General features: G+C 46.9%; 1 protein-coding gene across 3 annotated transcripts in view; it reads left to right on the plus strand.

Annotated features, from left to right (window-relative positions):
- Window positions 1-21963, plus strand: part of RRAGC (Ras related GTP binding C) — a 136869-nt gene that overhangs the window by 71799 nt on the left and 43107 nt on the right. The window contains exon 7 of one of the 3 annotated variants that reach the window (XM_086956431.1): window positions 9942-10058. The exons of the other annotated variants lie outside the window; for them this stretch is intronic. Within the exon in view, the coding sequence (XP_086812557.1) occupies window positions 9942-10058 (117 nt within the window). The remainder of the gene's footprint in view (window positions 1-9941; window positions 10059-21963) is intronic. 3 annotated transcript variants of the gene reach the window in all.

The following is a 21963-nucleotide window of genomic DNA, read 5'->3' on the forward strand; positions in this document are numbered from 1 at the left end:
TACCATGTCCTAATCTGACTTCTATTACCTACAGCAATAACAACGTAAACCTTCTTTTGTCTCTTTCCTTTCTCTAATGCTCAAATCACTGACTGTTCCCTAGATAAACTTCGCTGGAAGGCCATGCACTGTCTGTTTTTTTTGGCTTGGCTCAATTCTTTTGCAGCTCCATTAAACGCACCAAAACAGCCGTGCATAGCATGCTATCGCCTCACTGTGCCTAAAAATTAGATAATGCATCAGTGAGCTAGACTACTGACTCAGCTTCTATATAGATCTTCCTCCTCCCTTCTTTTTTGACTCTTGAAAAAGACATGAACTTTAGTTGCCACCTACCTATTTAAGGACCCTAAAAGATAGAAATAGTAATCCTGAGCAAATGGCAAATGTCCAATTTGTGAATGTCCACAGGTATGCTGTAGTAGATATTTTATCCACTTTATTTTCAATCTTACAACACATCGAAGGCCAGCCAGCATCATTTTCAATCTTGTAATACATCCAAAAACTATAATGTAGCCAGCCAACGCGTGTTTTGTCTGTGGTGTGTAAACCACTGACTTCCTCAGGTCTACAAGAGAAAAGTAACCAACCAAAAGCATCTTAGGTTATCATCCATAGCTTCAAATCCTGACACACACTTGCTTCCTGCAATATTCAACCCACTCCCTCTCTCCTGCATCCATGTTTAATGTATGAAGCCAGACCTATGTGCAGACTTTCCTTTTTTTCAGTTTTCCATGATGGTTAGGGACTTGCACCAATTTGAGCATGTCCCTTTTCCTCCTTTGCCTCCGAACATATGAATCCTAGCATGCACCACAGATTACTTCTTTATTAACCTTGCCCTTTTCCACGGCAACGCTCAACCCATACACTTTGTATGCGTCTGATACCCTCACGGGTGAGTAGTGCGGTTACAAATCCCTGATTTATTGATTAATTTGTATTCTTATGTTTCTCAAATGTTTCTTGTGTGAACAACCTAATGTAATTGTAATCTTATGTTAAGCTGATAAACGTCTGTCAAGCACCACCACTGGACTTAAGAGTGTGATTATATATTTTTTTCTTGTATATATCCTGCCTTCAGCTACCAGTAGCAATAATTTTTTGATTGATGTGCATAGCAAAACTTACTAAAGAGATGACATTCGCATCTTGTCTGAACTAACAAGTAACATTATACAGTATATTCCATTCTTAATTATTTTTACTTGGTGGAGAACGCCAGTGGGCGACCTGATTCGCCATCAACACTCCCACTGTCGCACCATCACATCAGACAGGTGGGTTTTGCAAATAGTCCGAAGTGGCTACTCCCTTCCCTTGGAGACTACCCCTCCATCCATGCCACCTCAGTACCATCGCATGTTGGAGGATCATCTGGCCCTTCTCCAGCAGGAAGTTTCGGCACTCTTGGCCAAGGGGGATGTCTAGCGAATTCCTGCCTCAGAATTAGGTTGTGGTTGCTATTCTCGCTACTTTCTGGTGCCCATGAAGGATAAAGGCCTATATTGGATCTCAGGAACGTCAACCGCTTCCTCCGGAAGGAGAAGTTCAAAATGTTGACGCTAGCTCCGGTCCTGTCTGCTCTCGACCCTGGAGACTGGATGGTATAGTTAATCTTGCAGGATGCTTACTTTCACATTCCCGTCCTGCCGGCACACTGGCGTTCAATACGGTTCATGGTAGGCCACCCGCACTTTCAGTTTACCGTGCTCCCTTTTTAGTTTTACCAGTGCTCCTTGGGTGTTCACGAAAGTGATGGGGGTGGTCGCAGTTATCTGTGCAGATCAGGGGTTTCAGTCTTCCCTATCTCGTCGACTCGCTGTTGAAGACGGACTCGCCCCAGGCTGTCGTCTCCCATCAACATACCGAAGTCATGCCCGACTCCCGCTCAGAAGCTCCTCTTCATCGGAGTGGTTTGGGACACGACGCAGTTTCAGGTCTATTCTCCCAAACAGTGAGTGCAGGATATTTGGGCTATGATTCCGATCTTTCCGCCTCTATCCCCGGTTTAGGTCAGGATGACCCTCCGGCTACTGGGCCGGATTGCCTCCTGCATCCTTCTTGTGGACCATGCCAGACGGCAGGCAGGTGTGGGCTCTGCAGTGGGCACAACATCAGGGGAACCTGTCCAGATCTCTAAGGGCACTGCACACCAATTGCAGTGGTGGCTAACTAACCAGGATTGGGTCGACAGCAGATCCCGCTACCTTCCCCAACCAGAGTTCACAATGGTGATCAATGCATCACTTCTGGGATGGGGTGGCCACATGGAGGAGGCGGAGATCAGAGGCCTCTGGTTTTCAGTGTAGTCAGAGATCCACATCAACCTTCTGGTGCTTCGGGCGATTCGTCTTGCGCTCATAGCATTCCTTCCATTTGTCTGGGGGAAGAGTAGTGCAGGTGTTCACGGACAACACCGCCGCCATATGGTACCGCAGCAAGCAGGGCCGGGTTGGGTCGTGGACCCTGTGTCAAGAGACCCTCCACCTTTGGACATGGATGGACCATCGCGGCTTATCTCTGTTGGTTCAACACCTGGCAGGTTACTTGAACGCCAGGGCATATGATTTCAGACGCAGGTGCATGATGGATCACAAATGGCGTCTTCACTCGAAAGTGGTGCAAGGACTCTTTCAACAGTGGGGAGAACCTTGGTTAGATCTATTTATCACCGAAGAGAAAGCGCAATGTCAGCAATTCTGCGCGTTGGAATTTCCAAGGCGGCACTCGCTAGGCGGCGCATTTCGTCGCAAGTGCAGTTGCGGTCTTCTATACGCCTTTCTGCTTATACCACTTCTGCCCAGAGTGCTGAAGAAGATCAGGCGCGACAGGGCCGAAGTCATTCTTGTGGCCCCAGATTGGGCACAAAGAGTCTGGTATCCCGAGCTGCTACACATGATCTTTGATCCTCTGATCGGACTGCCTCTTCGGGAGGATCTTTTGTTGCAGAGGCAGGGGACTGTACCCCACCCGAACCTTGCGTGGAGATTAAGCGGCGGTAGTTGCAGTAGTTAGACCTGCCTCCAGACGTCCCTACACCAAGACGGTCTACGCCTGCAGATTAAACTATTTATTGGCAAGGTGCACAGCAAAGGCTGTTGATCCCTTTCCGCCCCTCTTTCTGAGGTCCTCTTGTTGCTCCTTTCTTTGGCCCAGAAGGGCTCTGCTCTGGGCAGTCTCTCTTCCCTTTCAGCCTTTCTTAGGCTTCCGGATCAGCCTTCTCTTTTTAATTCCCCTGTTGAAAATCGTTTCTTTAATGGCATTACTTCTCTTTTTCCTCCTGTTCCCTTCGTAATGCCTCAGTGGGACTTGAATTATTTCTTATATATCTTATGTGCACTCCCTTTGAGCCACTAAATAACTGTCTTTTCAGTCTTCTGACTTTGAAAACTACCTTTCTGGTGGCCATCACCTCTGCGCGCAGGGTCAGTGAACTCCATGCTCTTTCTCCTAAACCTCCTTTTCTTACTGTTCATCCGGACAAGGTTGTCCTTAGAACTCGTCCTTCATTCCTTGCCAAAGTGGTTACTCCTTTCCATATTGGACAGACTATCACTTTGCCCACCTTCTTTCCGCCTCAGCATCCTTCCAAAGAAGGAGAGGCTCCACCGTCTGGATCCATAGCATGCGCTTTCCTTTTACTTGGATTGCACAAAATAATTCCGGGTGGATGACCATCTCTTGGTTGGCTACATGGATGCCAAAAAAGGTCACACCATGCACAAATGGGCCATTTCTAAATGGGTAGTTTTGTGCATCAAAGCTTGTTATTCCTTGGCAAAGAAGGAGCCGCCAGTGGGGTGCACGCCCATTCCACCAAGGTGTTGGAGGGTGACATTTTATGGTCTCTGGGCACTGGCCCAGGGCAGCTTAATTTGAGTACATAATTAGAAAACACATGTGTAAGAGATTGGAAGTGAATCAGGATTTGGTGGTTTATTACACTGAAACCATTTCAACAAGAAATGTAAAGAAACACTTTAACATTTAATAATTAGCCGTGGAGTCTTAGCAATGACCAGATGGCAGAAGACACATGCTAGAAATATGATGTAAGCATATAAGGGAATGCTTTTAGAATTAGAAGAATGTAGGAACCAGAGGGGAAACCTCTGTAAATATATCAAACATATGCATCAGAGTCAAGATTGTTTTTGAAGAGCAAAGAACATGCATCTGTAATAAGACTGAAAACCATATTAAAATGAGAGAAATGCATTTAATAATAATTGAAGCATATTTAGAGAAATGCCATTCATAAAACACTAGAAAATATGCAACTTTAATGAAAATTCTCTTGGAGAGCAAGAACATGCAATTGCAATAATGTTTTAGAATAACTGTAATGCAGAGGCGAGAGAAAGAGACCGTTTCAAAATACAATAAGCATTCTAGCTTCAGCCAAAGATGCTAGATAGATGGCTGAAGGAGACCACTCAGGCGTCAGTGACCCAAGTGGTCACTTCTGCGAGAGAGTCAGACGAATGGACTGTGGGCAGATCATTTACACTCTTTTAATGAGGAACCATTGACCACAAAATTGCGACATTATCAGGTGCTTTGACCGCATGACGCACTTTGGTCACTTCTCGAAAATATTAGGAGCACAACAGTGACACCCACGTTTCATAAGTTTATCAAAATGTCACTTGATGTTTGACCGTAATTCATAATGAAATTGAACATTTATCGAAAAGGGTTTGCGTCACTTCTCAGAAACTTTTTTAAGAAAGCGGAACATTAAAGTTACATTAAAGCTAGCAAAAGATACAATAATACGAAAGATTGACGGATGGCAAGTGGCCCCCACCATCAGGTATCACATGATTTGCCTTTTAGCTTGAGGAGTTCTGTGTTCTTATGGTTAGCTATCTCTAAATAGGCGAGAGAATTGACAAGCTCATCTTGTGCAAGGAGAGGATGGGGGCTCGGGGACAGAGCTGAAACTTCATGTGTGTTGCAGAAGAAATAACTTGTATTTCAGCATAGAGGCATTTTGGGCCTACTACTTTAACACCTTGGCTGCTAGGGGTTTTCCCGCTGGGTGCTGCCATTCACTAAATCCCACTTTACATGACAAAGCCAGCTCGTCATAAGCACAGGGCAGGTAAAGCCCATGACGAGCTGGCTTTGTCATCAGCACTGAAGGGGTTAAGAAAATAACTTGGGACAGTATGGTCAACTTAGCACCACTCTGTATTCTGGCTGGTTGGGCCTTATCAAGGTCTCACGCCTCAGGTGTGGGTAGGAATAGGCTAAGGCATTTATATAGTAAACTTGGACCCTGCTTCATTCCCTCCTCCTTGTTCATTCTTGAACAAAACTCTTACAGCATACCTTTCCGGCCTTCCTTCTAGTTGGTATATCCCAGGGGTGTTAATCATATGGGAACATTGGCTCTCCTGTCTTCCTTACCTCTATATACTCTCCTTCAGGTATGTTAATGAGGGATGCATATGGTGTCTGTGTTGGTGATGGTTGATCTAGATTTAAATCCTATCTCTGTTAGCATCTACTAGTGGTGAGTTGGGGTCTTTCGACCTAGCATTTGGTAATGGTAGCAGGCTGCATTTAGTGTAGTCCTATTGTTACATCTACAACTTCTATAAGTGCTAAGTTATTCACATTCCCTGTTCTATCCTTGCTCTCCCTTTGCTAATTCTGCTACTCTCGACAGGTGCAACTGCTACGGGCATGGTATGCTAACTGAAGAGCATATCTGACATTGGGACACAGCCAACGTATTTAGACACAAGTAGGACATTGTAACACATGCCGTTTTCTGTGTCTGAAGGCCGGTGTGTGCAAACATAACATCCTGCCCTGCCAACTGTCCCCCTCTACCATCTTTATCAATGGCTATTTATTCAATTTGGTACAATATCTCTGTGTCGTTTGAGCAGTATCTCCGGCATAGCACTGTGATCAGAATACACTAAAAGAAGCGTAGCCATTATAATGGCAGCAGTGGAGGTCAATACTGCTAGTAGCACCCATGGTCTTTTTCCCGCATTGTTCCTAAAGTCTTGAGGCATTGTTCCAATTGTTGGTACGTGTGGCTAGTGTGATGAGTTGGAATAATGTCTTATCTTCTGCTGTACTTTTACACTCTTCAAAAGTCTGCTGAGGAATAATGCAGAGCCTCAGTGATCATACCTGTAAACAGAAAAAGTAACAGTTTGTGCCTGTCTTTAAGTAGTTTGAGAGGTTACAAGCACTTTCAATATGAAGAAAACAAAGTGATGAAGAAGGTAAAGCTGTCTCGTTGTCACAACTTGTACACGGAGGGGTTGGGGCATTGATGTTCCAAACGTCTTTAGTTGATGTATCATTGGGGCCTGCTTACACACTCTTCCTTTCTCTGCTGTGTGCAGCACACACAGCCCTTCAGGATGAGCTTGGGATACCATTCTGACTTGGTACTTTTCTCTTTAAATGAGGACCATTGACCACAAAATCACAACATTATCAGGTGCTTTGACCGCATGACGCACTTTGGTCACTTCTCTGAAATATTAGGAACACAGAAGTGACACCCACGTTTCATAAGTCTATCAAAAGGTCACTTGAGGTTTGACCGTAATTCATAATGAAATTGAACATTTATCGAAAAGGGTTTGCGTCACTTCTCAGAAACTTTTATAAGAAAGCCGAACATTTAGAAAGGTATGGGTGATATTCTCACGCCATGTTGTATGTCTTAGTTACATTAAAGCTAGCAAAAGATACAATAATATAAAAGATTGACAGATGGCAAGTGGCTCCCACCATCAGGTATCGCGTGATGTTCCTTTTAGCTTGAGAAGTTCTGTGTTCTTGTGGTTAGCTATCGCTCAGTAGGTGAGAGAAGTGACAAGCTCATCTTGTGCAAAAAGAGAGTGGGGGCTCTGGGACAGAGCTGGAACTTTGTGTGTGTCGCCGAAGAAATAGGTTGTATTTCAGCAGGCAGGCATTTTGGGCCTACTACTTTAAGAAAATAACTTGGAACAGTATGGTCAACTTGACACAACTCTGTATGCTGGCTGTTGGGGCCTTATCAGGGTCTCATGCCTCAGGCGTGGGTAGGAATAGGCTACGGCATTTATACTGTAATACTGGACCCTGCTTCACTACCACTGCTTTGGGACTTGGAGTCCCCCTTAATGACATCTGTCAGGCAGCTACATGGCATCGCTCCAACGTTCACAAGACATTACCCCCTGGACAGCCAAGTCTGGAGAGACTGCTTCTCCTGCTGTTCTGTTCTCCAGGACTTTCTTGTGTGAACTTGATTCGCAGACTCACCTCCGGGGTTTGTTATCTATTCTAAGGTAAGGAATCTATAAGTGTTTCTTTCAGATGAACAAGTTACTTCCCTTCGGTAACAATAAATCTTTAAGAAACATTGGTTGGTTATAGATTCCTTACCGCCTCATCCATCCTCCTCGATCAGCGAACTTAGTTCTAGGGTCAAGGATTTCCTTTCAGGGCCCTAGTTTTGTGGGCGGCATCGAAGTAGCTACCATCTAAGTCATCCCGGCGACAACGACGAACGCGGTGCCGACCGACGCCACCTTTCGACACGCAGTGGTACTGCTGATGAAAAACTTTCCGGATCCAGTCTGATGCCTGGGGTAATTCTAAGATAAGGAATCTAGAGCTAACTTATGTTTTTTACAGATATATTGTTACCGAAGGTAAGTAGCTTGTTCTTCAAGGCCACACTCATTCTATCAAATTGTACTGGAAATAGATAATTTATGGTGTTTCTTCTATTGCAGAAGCACTAATGGGATGAGGGCAGTTATTAACCTACTTGGACTTTTAGGTCTGGCTTGACAGTGCCGCTGTATTTGACCTTTTAATCTACACCAATATTATTATACAGTGCTTTGCTTCCTTTCAAATACATAACTATTTCCACGCTATCTACTTGTAATACTCTGCATTACCATACAACATTAAAGCTAGACCTATTGGCATTTTCAGTGTTTGTTAGAACAAGCCTCCTTGTCTGCTTGCCACTTATGATGGCCATGAGTATCAAGCAGCTACTTTCCTTGTCAACTGGGATAGCATTTCTGCCTAGTGAATGGTACCAAGAAAAATGTCAAAAATTAGTAAGGCAAAGACGTGAATTGTACTGTATTGTGATGTCCTCCCTTTTCTCACTCCACCCAGTGAATAATTGGTTTACATTTTAGTTTTCTTATCCCAAACATTTTTTCTGGACATTATACTTGGCAAATGTTCCCATGTTTGTTATTTTTCTTGATTTCATCAACCTTAACAATGCAAAACGTTTGATCTTCAATAGCACATAATAGCTCTGGTAAGGAGTATAATTTAACATCTAGAGATTTTCCACCCCTTTGGCAAGGTCTGCAGTTGTTGCCTCATTTTAGAAGGTAAACCGATCCCTTTATGCAAAAAATATCCTTGTTGCCAGGGAGGACAACAGGTAGCAACACCAGAAATTGACCTAATTTCTCCTGCTAAGTGGTCAGTTTGCTTGTTGGTCAGTGTTATGTATCCCTTTAAAATTGATTTGTTTGTCCAAAGCAAAAAAATATTGTCTAAAATCACAGTCTAGATTGGACTGTATTGCTACTACTTTGGTTGATATTATCCGAGGTGTTTTAAAATGTTAGTGTTCTGACCGTGTGTCCTTCTATGTTCTCAGTTGTCGGAGTTTATTTTCAGAAATACATTGGCTGGACTTATGACTTTCTAGTACCGTTATTGTAGCAGGATCTTAAATAAGTGAATCACATGAAATAATCTGTGTACTTGTAGTGTCATATGGCACTGTATTAACATTTCGGCACACTCTGTAAATAAACATTCGGAGTGATGGAGGATGCATGGGAATGAAAAGAGAATGAGGTAATGTGGGTAAAACAGATTTTAGGGGCCTGGCTACCTCACACCATTGATATTGCATTCCAAGTGAACTATTTGTGTTCTTGAATTGTAATGATAATGATTTAAAGGGCTACCATCTATGATCTTCACACTACTTTTCTTTTGGGCTTTCATTCTGTTATGAAGCATTTGTTGTCTTGTCGACAAAATCAGTTATACTGGTATTCAAGCTAAAACGCTTTAAAAAGTGGGTGGGTGAAAATGACGAGTTTGGGGTTTGGTGGGCGACACAAACACTTGCTTGAGAAGTGTTTGGCAAAGGTGGTGATATGAAAAGAAGAGAAGGATCATATTACAGCTTAAATTGTGCATTTTGCTGATATGTGCCAGAGCCTTTAACAGGTCAGAAAATAGTGAGCCCTTCACCATCTCAATATGGTGATAATGAGCCAATCAGCTGCATTATCTCTTTCAGTGATCAGTGTCAACAATATTTTTGTGGGCCCTTGCTTCCTTTCTCGCCAGCCTACATCCACAAGAGCCCGCATGCACATACTTCCATCTGATCCATTAGGGAGAGCTTGTTGATTTCTTGTTTCAGTTTGCATAGAAAAGTATTTCTTGCAATTTCTCCACTATTATGAGAGCTGGACAGATTTGAGCTTCTTGGCGGTATTCATGCTATCACTTACTTTTGATTGGTATGTTCCTTTGTGGTGTAGTGAAGAAAAAAACTTCTACGGTTGTACAGGTTTACATTCCTTTTGCAAATTCCGACACATTCAATTTGAGGTTTGAAGGTGTTATGTTAGTAATGTGCACTGAATACTCATCATTAAGCAGGTCCACACTCGATTGCTGTTCCTGGATAGGGATTGGAGTCCCTTGGAAATGTGACTTACTGGAGGTGGATTCATCTTATTTTTCAGCGTCTTCAGTAGTCTGCTTTATGGCTTGCCTTCATCCATTAGATTGAACAGTTTGTTTCATGTCTGGTTCAGACTTTGCCCTCAAGCTCTCGGCTAGAATATGAATATGTTCTGCCTTTTAGAAAGCTAAGCATGCAAGCATCTTGTTTGTTTCAGGAGCAGCTGGGTTTCTGAGAAGTCCGATTTTGGGCGACGCAGAATAACATCTTCACCAAATGCTGATTCTGTAGATGGATGTCTTGACCACATGGGAGCAGAACACCCAGGGATAAGGTCTGTAATGCCTTTATGGTTAAAAGTTGAGGCAGTCCCTTCATAGTAGGCAAAGATACCATAAACCGCAAAGAGGACACCTGGGCCTAAGCAACAGCACGTCATTGTGGAAACATGCAATGACTGGTCATTGCTGTGAGTCACTTTTTCAAAGCGTGAAAGCTTCACCTGCACTTAAACATCCTGGTAAATTGAATTTTAATTGATGTAGCAAACATCTTTGCTTTGAGGATTGTTTTATTTTTTTAATGTGATGTTATTGAGGAAAAAATAAATATCAAAATTGATGTCTGAGAATAAGGAGAATAACCTACTATTGGATACTGATTAGTTTTGGAGTTGCATGGTAGACCAAGTAAGGGTGATCTGCAATAAAGGTTGCCTTTCTTACAGCCATTAACCTAGTCCTAGTTTTCAAAACCTTTCCTATATGGACTAATATTTGACTTCAGTAGCGTAGTTCTGCAAGATCTAAAATGAACCCCATGTATTTGATTTATTAAGTCGGTGTTGAGTATTGCTTTTGCTCTTTTTGGTACATACTTTGGTTTTGATTTAAATACAAGGCTTTATGTTGTAGAAGAAATGTTTGTTGAGTCAGTAAAGGGCTACTTTTCAAGAAAAAAACAAAGATTTATTTTTAATATGTATATAAATCTTATCCTGGTACAAGCTCATAGCTTACTGATACACAGATGTCTTACGAATAAGTGCAGGCGACACAAGGTGCACAAGGAGGTAGCTGATCTACGCCAGGATTTGCAGTCACTGCACCTGGACTTAAAATCTTGCTCCCCTACACATCAGCAAGGACACCTACTCGATCCGGTGTTTGCTACCTGGGATGAAGTAGAGGTGCTGACTCCGCTCCCTGTTCTATGGTCTGACCATTTTTTGGTGCCTTTTGTAATAGAGATGCCTGCGATTGAAAGACAGGAGGGGGTAATGAGTGGTCATCCGAGTAGGAAGTGGAAAAACTTTGTACAGGACAACTTTAATAGAGAACTGAGTGTAGATGGCCCTCCAAGAGGCTCTGACAGTGAAACTGCTTCTGAGAATCTGGAGAGGCGTATCTCTAACGCGCTCAATAAGGTGGCACCTCTGCTCCTGAATAAAGCTAGGGGCAGAGGGCATAAATCAGCTCCTTGGTTTACCCCCGCCCTACAGCGGGCTAAAGCGGAATGTAAACATTTGGAGAGGCAGTGGAGAAAAGGATTTCGGACCCAGGACAGACTCTTATATAGAGAGGAACAGAGGAAATATCAAAGCCTGTTAAGACGGGCTAAAGCCACTCACTATAAGGCCAGGGCTGAAATTTCTACAAAAGAACTTTTTAAAATTTATACGGAAATATCCTCCCTGGCTGCTACGACAGTGTCTAGCAGGGGCTCAGTTGAAGAGTGCAATCGGGTTGCAAATTACTTCTCGCAGAAGGTGAAGAAAATTTGTGCATCCTTCACAGGAAATGTAATCAGCGGGCGGATTTTGTAGAACAGTCGGGAGAGAGCAAGACAGGGCTGAGACGTAACAATTTTACGGTTCCCCCTCCTGAATCCCTAGGGAGTATCTGCCTTAGCGTAAAATCCCGCTCTCCTAGAGACCCTGCCCCACCAAGGTGATGGGGGGGGGGGGGGAAGCTTGGATATTCTTGAGCCGTTTATCAGACATGTGTTAGATACCTCGTTTACCTTACACACGTTGCAAGCTAACTGGAAACGAGCTATTGTTTTGCCAATCATGAAGAAACCCAATGTCAGTCAAGACATACTAGAGCATTTGCGACCCATCTCGCTATTGCCATTTTTGGCTAAGGTAGCTAATCACCAACTTATGACTCATTTGGAAGACGCTAGTCTCCTTCATCCCTCACAATCGGGATTCCGGGTAGGCCACTCTACGGAAACTGCCCTACTACGCGCCACAGAAACCATCAGACAGGGGGCTGATGCGGGGCACACCATGGCACTGATTATGTTAGATCTCAGTGCAGCTTTCGACACTGTGGCTCATTACACCTTGCTACAGTGTCTGAACAAAGGCGGTGTCTCGGGCTCGGCCCTGAAAATCTTTCTTAGTAGAGCGCAGTTTCCAGGTCAGACAGGGTGCACATTACTCCAATGATAATAAATTGGAGGAGGGAGTTCCTCAGGGCTCTGCCTTTAGTCCCACCCTGTTTAATCTATACATGTCTCCTTTGGCGGAGATAGTACAGGCCTTTGGAGTAGATGTAGTCTCCTATGCTGACGATACCCAGCTGTTGATCTCGCTGTCCCAGACACCAAAGGTGGCGGCATCTAATTTCAGAGCTTGCATGCAGGAGCTTGCCTCCTTGATGGATAAGAACTGCCTGAAATTGAATGGCCGCAAGACTGAGGTGCTGGTGGTGGGTAGTGACACCTCAAGCTAGACCTCGGAATGGTGGCCTCCGAGTCTGGGCCCTACCCCAACACTGTGTACAGAGGCAAAGAATTTGGGGATCTGGGTTGACTCAAGTCTCTCCTATGACGGACATATTCGACGCGTAGTTGGGAAATGTTATGGAGTACTAAAAAAACTGCGGAAAACGTTGGATCTCCTCCCATTAGGGGCTAGGAAGACTATGATACATGCTCTTATTACATCCCGTCTTGATTATGGGAACATACTTTATCTGGGAGCCACGGCTAAGGGCCTTGGGAGATTACAGGTGCTACAGAATGCTGCCGCACGGCTGGCTCTTATGCAGCCCAGGAGGGCAGCTTAAAAAAAGGCCCTCGATTCATTGCATTGGCTCCCAGTAAAGAAAAGTTATGTTCAAGACGCTACTTACCTGTCATCTCGCTTCTCAGAATTTTGGCCCGGTTTATCTGAGAGACTTGGTCACTAGGTATGTTCCAAGAAGGTCTCTTAGATCTGGCGGGACTGGCCAGTTGGTAATCCCAAAGGTAAAGAAGGCGAAAATGGGAGGTAGTTCTTTCCGGGTCCTGGCTGCTCAGAACTGGATTAAACGCCCTCTAAAACTAAGGCTAGAAAGCTCGGAAGCTAAATTTAGAAAGCTGCCCAAAACTTACCTGTTCACTGATTAGCATGGTGAGGCCCGCTGCTGCGGTAACTGCCACCTCCTTCTCACTTAGCGCGGGGACACGCCGAGATGGCGTAACCATGCGCTTTATACATTTCTTTATTATTAATAATAATAATAATAATAATAATAATAAGAGCCACCAAATGCCATGGTCACCCTTCCGACTCATAGCAATGACCAGCCAATTACCTCATCTCTCATTTGCTTACACAGACTATGTGCAGTTTGTGTCAATAAGTTCACCAAGCGGAATACATGATGCCTGTGTTCACCAGACCCTCCCACTGTTTCTATCCACCCATCTCTGTGCCCCCTCATTCAGGGATCTCCTTTGTTATCATTTTCTCTGGAAAGTTGGCTTCCTGGAAAATTGTTGTAGATTTTTCAAGGGGTTGTAAACTAAGCTTATCTGGAGTGTCCAGTTCTTATTCAGATGGGGAGTGGTTGGCCTATCTCCTGTTCTCACTAAGATAGTTTACTAGTGGCTCTGTTTCTTCTGCTCTACATAATAGGGTCCCTTTTCCTATCTTGTTTTATTTATTTTGTGAGGCCCAATACAGTCGCATACAAGATGTTACGACCCAATTAATTTAGGCAATTGTGCGCAAGTGTTGTCAAATGCCACCCGTCATCAATACCCACATGCTTCAAAAATAAAATCTACAGAAAGATTGGCCAATTAGCCAGGCGACTAGCTTCTTAAGGGGTTGCTGTCCTCTATGTGCAGTATATGTTTCATATTTTCAGCCTGTGTCTGAATTGTGGATCTCTTTAAGCTTTCCAGTTAAAAGTAGAATAGACTTCGGTAGCTCACTCAATCTGAATTTTGTTTGTCGGGTGTATGGAATTCCTATTTCTAGACACAAAAAACGTATTATTTGGGGTCAAGGGGCATGTGTCTACGTGGTTATTTTATAAACCGAACAAAGTGAGCTAAGCATCCACAGGTATAAGATGTTCAAAATGGAATAAAAGGATCATTGACCCAAAGCCTTTAGTGTTCAGTTGAGCACTTTAAGCAAAGCAGGAAGTTGTTGCATTAACGACGTTACAAAAATGTGCAAGTTTTCAGGATTGAACAACTCATGGCTCTTTATAATGTCCAAGGAATGCTCCTTTATTAAATGCAGTAGAATGGTAGGTTGACTTTTTTTCATTTGTAAGCAGGGAACCAAAAATATGAGTGACTTAAAAAAAATGAAGGCTGCTGACAATATTTGCAGAAAAAAATATCAAAGGCCTGAAACGAATTTAATAAACTACAGTGCATTTCTTTGGAGAACTTTAAATCTTTTTTTAATGCAGAGTCCTATAAAACCAATCTATGATCTACTTGGGAGCAACTGCTTTTCTTTCAAACAGCACCATATCAAGGCCAGGTACCAGATGTACGATTTCTGTGACCTGATCAATTATGCCACCTCTAGGATTCAACTGTTGTAAATGTAGTGTAAAGCTAGCGAATGTTGACAGTGCACGTGAGAGTAATGATATCTTCTGCTATGTGTTTTTAGAAGGGAAGAGTATAATAGACATGTTTTAAATCTGTTAGTCAATATCACCAATTTTACACATACACGTACACACCCGTACACACACACACACACGTTATCATGTGAGGTGGCAAAAAATAATTATTGTGACTGTCGAACTTGTAAAAGCATGACGTGGAGGAATATTCTAGATCTTGGTTGGTGACCTACAAGTCTTGACCAGATCACTTATGGTCTGGTACTTCCTTTTTTTTTGAAAATTCTTTATTGTCAGGTGTTTAGAAGAGATATTCATTTCGACATTTTGTAGTTGCAACGACATAACATCATTATGGTCCCCTAGTGGGGAAAGAATTTAACACAATTTGCATCAACAGTTATCATTTCCATTGAAGGCCAAGTAGTTTTAAAGTGAATAAACAGTCATATGCATTACAAGGCCTAATTTCACCCCTTCTTTTTAACGCCCATCCCGTCCCCACTATTTCGATTCAGTAGGCTGACTTCTCCCCTACGTGGTATTAGCGGGAACATATAAGAATAAAGAAAACAAGTCTAAAAACCCAACAACGGTCATCATTATACCATTAAGTGTGTACGTTCACATATATTATCCTACAGGCATATACATTCAGCATTTTGTCTGCAGTAGTGGTGCACACCCTCCGCCTCCCGGCCCCTCCTCTGTTTACGCTAGCACATTCTTTGCCACTAGTCCTCGTCTTCCTCCGATTCCGAGTCCTCACCCTCTGGCAATGCCTCACATGGGTCACCCCTATATGTGTTCCATGGTATCCACACCCGATTCCATTTGCGGGGGCAGGCTCTTAATACATATACTGCTCTCTCCTTTACCATGAGAAGGTCCATGTTTCTTATCCACCCTGCCACCGTCGGCAACTCTGGAGCGCCCCACCTTTGTGCAATGTCTCGTTTGGCCACTGTCACTGCTAGGGTGACCCACAGTTGTCCGTACCTGTTTAAGTCTGTAGGGTTCCAGATGTTCAACAGGCATTTACGAGGTTCCGGTAGGACAGAGACATTGATGGCCTGAGAGACTGTGCGCATAATCTGTCGCCATAGTTCCCTGATTTGTGGACATTCCCATAACGTGTGTAGGAGAGTCCCTTCCTCCCCGCATCCCCTGAGGCAGTATGGGTGTGGCGCTCTCTGTATTTTGTGGAGTAGTGTGCGAGTGTAGTAGGTGCGGTGTAACACCTTGAGCTGCACCAGGCGGAATCTGGCTGATATGCCCACTTCCTTCGGCGAGGCCAATGCCTCATTCCACTCCGTTTCATCCATGTCGCCCAATTCTTCCACCCACTTCTCTTTAAGTTTGTGAGTGGGATCTGGCATGTTGTTAATCAATTTTTTGTATGCGAGTGAGGTCGCTTTTTGCTCCATGAATTCGGTGAGCAGCCTATCCTCAAGTGGCGATGATTCTGGGAGTGTGGTGTCTGGTGGGATCGCTTGCAGTAGTGTGTGCCGGATTTGTACATAACGGTACGTTTCAGTGGGCCCCAGGCCGTATTGTTGCTGGAGGTGCTGGAAAGGAATAACCGTGCCCTTGTCCCAGAGGTCCCCCACTACCGAGATCCCTATGTCTTCCCATCTCGCAAACCCTTTACAAGTCCGCAGGTTACCCAGTGTCTTAGTGTCCCATAGCGGTGTTAGCCTGGTGATTTTACCCTTCCACCCTAGGCGTGATTGCGCCGTATGCCAGAGTGTCGCTGTGTGGAATGTTGGGCCAAGCAGGGTTTTCACCTGCGGGTAGTTGTACAGCACCGAGAGCATGCCCTCAGTCCCCAGTTGCGACCAGTCCGCCTTATATGCGGGGTCTTCCCGTGAGGCGTGGATCCAATGATTAATAACCTTAAGCTGTGATGCCCAGTAATATAGTTGGAGATTGGGTAGTGCAATACCCCCCTCGTACCAGCTCTTCACCAGTTTTGCCTGTGCTATCCGCGCCGGCCCATTACTCCACAACAGGCTGGAGACCAACGCCGCTACCCGTCTAAAGTACTGTGGGTTAACCACATAAGGGGAGTTTTCTAGCACATACAGAAATCTTGGGAGAGCCATCATTTTATAGAGCGCCGCGCGCCCTAGGAGGGTCAGCGGCAGTGCCGCCCAGTATTTGACATCAGCACGCAATCTTTGCAGAGGTGGCTGCAGGTTTTCGATATAGAACTGTTTAGAGTCCTTCGTCACATAGATACCCAAGTACTTAAAGGAGGAGGTGGTTACTGTGAGAGGACAGTCAGCCGGCAGCACTGGAGCCGGGCCCTTAAGGACATAGAGTACAGATTTGGACCAGTTCAGGGTATAGCCCGAGGCCCTGCCATGTTCATCGCAAACTGCCAACAGGGCGGGGACCCCTTCAGTTGGGCCGGTCATGTATACTAACATGTCGTCGGCGTATAGGGAGACCTTGTCCTCCCACCCGTCGCTCCAAGTGATTCCCCTGAACAACGGCGTCGATCTAAGTAGGATTGCCAGTGGCTCCAGCACTATCGCAAACAACAGGGGCGACAGTGGGCACCCCTGCCTAGTTCCCCTCCCCAGCGGAAAGGTCGAAGATATGCGACCATTTGCCACCACCTGTGCCATCGGTTGGGTGTACAGTAGTCGCACCCATGCCAGATATTGGGGCCCGAAACCCATGCGGGTTAGGACAGCAAAAAGGTATTCCCACTCTACCAAATCAAATGCCATTTTAGCATCTAGGGAAAGTATCACAGCCTGCTCCGCAAGAAGATGCGCCTTCGCCAGTACCCCATGGACCCTCCGTAGATTTAACGCTGTGCTTCTGTGTGGCATAAAGCCCGATTGGTCAGGGTGTATTAGGGTACTCAGATGTTTGGTTAGGCGACTGGCCAGGAGTTTCGCCAGGACCTTTGCTTCTGTGTTGAGCAGGGAAATGGGTCGGTATGAGGCACTGTCTGTTGGTGGCTTGGTTGGTTTGGGGATGGCCACAATGGTGGCCGTGCGTTGGTTGAGCGGAAGCAGCGCCTTTTTTGCGCTGTCTTTGTCCAAGAGGGGCCTGGCCAGCACAGAGTCCATCGTTTTATACCATTCCACAGGAATTCCGTTTGGGCCTAGGGCCTTGCCTGACTGCAGCGCCTGTATTGCCAACTGGACCTCTCCCTCTGTTAGGTCTGCATCAAGTTCCTGCTGTGCTTCAGGTGTGAGTGCGGGGACAGGGATGTGACTAAGTGATTCTGTGGCTTCCCGCTCAGTGACTGGCCGTGTCGGTGTGTAGATCCCCTGGAAGTGGCGAGCTAGAGTCTGGATTATTTGTTCCGGATGAGTTTGCAGCACGCCGGCCGCATCGTAGAGCCCGTGTATCCCCTTGTTACTGCCACCTCGTTTATCCAGCCATGCCAGCATCTTCCCCGCCTTATCGCCCACATCATAGATTCTGTGCGCAGTGTTCGCGAGGTGCCCTTTGGTGATCACAGTGAGGTGTGCCTGGTGTTGCTGCTGACGGAGCTGTAGTTCATGGACCGTCTCAGGGGTGGGGTTTGCCATATGCGCAGTGTTCGCCGTGTGTAATGCTAATTCCAAATTGGCCAGTGTAGCCCTAGACTCCCTTTTATACCCAGTAATGGCTGATATGGACGCCCCTCTGAGGACCGTCTTGTAAGCCTCCCACAGAACTGAGGGTGAGGTGACCGACCCTGTGTTCTCAGTGAAATAGTGTGTAGTGGTTAACTTGAGTTTTTTCCTAATGTTAGGTACCTGCAGATAGTTGGGATAGATCGGGTACAGCCTAGCTCGTTTACAATCTTTGGTAGAAAGGTGAAGGGAGACCGGGGAGTGATCGGAAATGCCTCGTGGCAGGATATCAAGGCTATCCACAAAGCTCAGCCCAACCCCTAGAAAGAAGAAGTAGTCAATACGCGAGAGGCTATTGTGGGGTGCTGAGTAGTGTGTGTATTGCTGCGCTGTGGGGTTCAGGTGACGCCAGACGTCTGTGAGGCCCATAGCTGACAAGAATCCCGGAAGGGCGGCTGTCCCTCTCTGACGATCCCGCAGGGGAAAGGTGTCTAGTAGGGGGTCTGTGATGGCATTGAAGTCTCCCCCCAAGATCATGTCCCCTTCTGGGAGATCAATAAGGAATCGGCTAAGTGCTGGCAAGGCTGTAGCGTGCAGTGCTGGGGGGATGTATACAGAGATCACATTCAGGGCCCTCCCCTCCCACTGGCCTGAGAGTGCTGCGAACCGCCCCTGATCATCTGTCTTGTGGCCAGTGACCAGGAAGGGGGAATTGTTTCTGAGGAGTATCCCGGTGGCCCTGGAACCCGAGGTAAACTCGGAGTGTACTGCCATGGTGTACCCACGCCTGTTCAGCGCCTTACAGGTGTTCCCTGCTAGGTGTGTTTCCTGCAGCAGCACTACGCCTGACCGATTACGTTTAATAGTTTGCAGCACCAGACCCCTTTTAATTTTGTCCCCCAACCCCCTGACATTCCATGTAAGGAGCTTCAATGGGGGCACCTTTGTCGTTACAGGAGCACCTACAGCTGGTGTATCTCGATCATGTTGTGCCATTTGAGTGTATGAACCGTGTGCACCATGTGCAGCAGGATAAGGAAGCCAGAATGCGGAGGCGGCGCATGCCGCCCGCAGTGAACAGTAGTCCTGTGCCTTGTAAGATCGCAATGATGATGACCAAAAAACTTAACTTTAACTTGAACCTCGCAACTCCCATCCCTCCACCCCCTCCCTGCTCCCCTGCACCACGGACGAATTCCCGCCCGCATCCCCAACTTGGCAGAGTGCTTTTGTCCCCCCCCTATCTAGTCTTACTTGCTTGTGGGGTTGGTGAGTCCCCTACAGGCTCCGGCCATAACCGGCCCTACTCAGTTCCATCGGCCCAAGGTCCCAAGGGCTGTGCCCAGATCCTGTCGCTCCCATTGTAGTCAATCAGCCCCTGCTAGGCTGACCAGAATCAAACGGGTCCCTCTCAAGGTCGGATTCCAGGCCCCCGGCCGCGCCCTGCTCAGTGGCCGGGCTGGCCGCACGGTGTTCCGGCGTCCTCTCACTACGGCGGTCCTGGCGGTCTTTGTGCGGGCGTTGAGGCTTGCCCGCCGGTCTCCAGCCATCCAGCCATTCTCGTGCCACCTCAGGGTTGTCGAAGAACCAAGTCCTCCCCTCAGCCACAATCCGCAGTTTGGCAGGGAAGAGCATTGAATAGGGTAGTCCCCTGTCTCGTAGCGTCTTCTTGACTTCATTGAAAGATTTTCGACGCCTGGCCACCTCGGCTGTGTAGTCTGGGAAGAATGCCAGAGTGGAGTTCAGGATTTTCACCGGCGGCGCCACTCTGGCTGCCTGCAAAATGGCGTCCCTGTCCCTAAAGTTGAAGAGTCTGGCCAGCACCGGCCTTGGTGTGGCCCCCGGTTTGGGCGTACCCCCGGGACACGATGAGCCCTCTCGATGGAGAAGAAGGCGGACAGGCCTTTAGGCTGCAGTTTGGTCTTAATAAGGTCTTCGATGTAGAGGTCCATGGCCCCCTTCCCCTCCGATTCCGGAAGGCCTAGGATGCGGACGTTATTTCTTCTCGAGCGTCCTTCCTGGTCATCCAGTTTTTCTTGTAGTTGTTTAGTGGTCTTCTCCAGTCGCTCCATCGCCACCTGAAGATCTGAAGTGTCTTCAATGAGGGATTTCGTGACTACCTCCACTTGCGACACCCTCTCCGACATTTTCTTAAAATCTGCTCGCAGCAGGTTCACCTCGGTAGAGATGGTGCCCACCGTCGCCTGGACGTCTGTGAGGGTTCTCATTATGGCTTCCAGTGTGACTTTTCCAGTGCCATTGGCGTCAGAGGAGGCACCGGCGGAGGCACCGGCTGAGTGTCGTCCAGGCCCCTGTGAGTGGCCGCCCTGGGCATAGGCAAATTTATCAAGCTTAGCTTGCGTCGTTGTCGTGCTCCTCGTGTTTTTGCCCGTCATGTTGTTATGCTTGGATCTGCAGTGTCCGGCCTTTCAATTGGTTCCGGTCCGGCCACCTATCGTGTATGCCTTCCCCTCGGCGTTCGCCGTCGAAGCAGCCGGTAAAGGAGCGGGTACCGCAGGGCCCAGGTCGATCCCCGCCTGAAGTTTAGCCTTACAGTGGTTGCCGTTGGAGTCAGCAGAAGGGTTCTCGCTGTGTTGTTGGCTGCGTGTGCACCACTCTCATACCGTTACGTTTCCCCGCTCCACGTGGGCCGCGCCGCCGCCTTCTAGGGCTGCAATGTGTGGCCGGAGACTGGCGCCTCCACGGTGTAGTCGGCCCTTCCATCCAGCGGCGGCCCGGAGTAATGTTCAGAGCTGCGGGGGGACTGCGCCGACCCAGGCGTCCTCTGCCCTACCTTGCCGCAAGCGGCTGGGTGTTCGCCCGGCAGTGCAGATCCAGGATTGCTTCAACGCCGTGTGGGGCCTCGCCCGCCCTTGATGTCATTGAGGTCTTGGCTCAGTGGGACCGGAGGTCGTTCCCGGATGTAGCGTTATTTGAGCGCTGTGATGGGACCTGGCGCTAGGCGGGGAGGTGCGGGCGCCGGCTGAGGTTGACTTCTTCCGGCTGGGCAAGGTGCGCTTCCGGCCGGCCTGCTCCCGTACTTTAGGCCGGTGCTGCTGAGCTGTCGTAGGCCTCGCCTCGCTGCTGGCGGATGGAGCACTTCCCGGCATCGGATTTGCGCCGGGGGCGGCCTGATGGGCGCCGCTTGGTTCCCGGAGCCGATTTCACCCCTTCGGGCAGGTCAGTAGACGGATGTGCATGCGGATTATTGCGCGGGCCGGATTGCCTTGCGGAGCTCCCGAGTTAAGCTGCCGCCATGTTCGGCAGTTGGCCACGCCCCCCCTGGTACTTCCTTTTTGAGCGTTGAATGGAATGGGCATGATAGGCCCAGCGGTCGTAAGCTTAAAACTGTAACTCTGTATTCCACAGAAAATCTTCGTAAGGTTAGTGTGCTTGAGTGGTTCAAACACCTTTTAGCTATCAATTGATGGAAGCATCTAGTTTTGGATTATTTAATGCTGACAGAAAAGTTATTGACAGTATCAGCATGTCATATAGCTGGCAATGGAAAATTTCATCTCGGTCTGCAGTGATGATGGTGGCTTACTGGCCGTGTTATCCTTACAAATGGACATGGATGCCCGATGCTGTAATTAAAAGGACAGAGTTCCACCACCTCACTGTTCTCATACTCTGACTGGCCTAAGCAAGTGTCATTGTGGCAAGTTATGACTTGTAATCCTAGAACATAGTTACTATACCTCCCCTGTCACCAAAAAAGGCCAGAGTTGAGGTTTATTGCCAATCTGGTTGGTGGAGCAAAAGCTGCTTAGATCCAACGATTTCTTGA

The sequence above is a fragment of the Lissotriton vulgaris genome, chromosome 2_1 (assembly GCF_964263255.1).
Source record: "Lissotriton vulgaris chromosome 2_1, aLisVul1.2, whole genome shotgun sequence".
NCBI lineage: Eukaryota > Metazoa > Chordata > Amphibia > Caudata > Salamandridae > Lissotriton > Lissotriton vulgaris.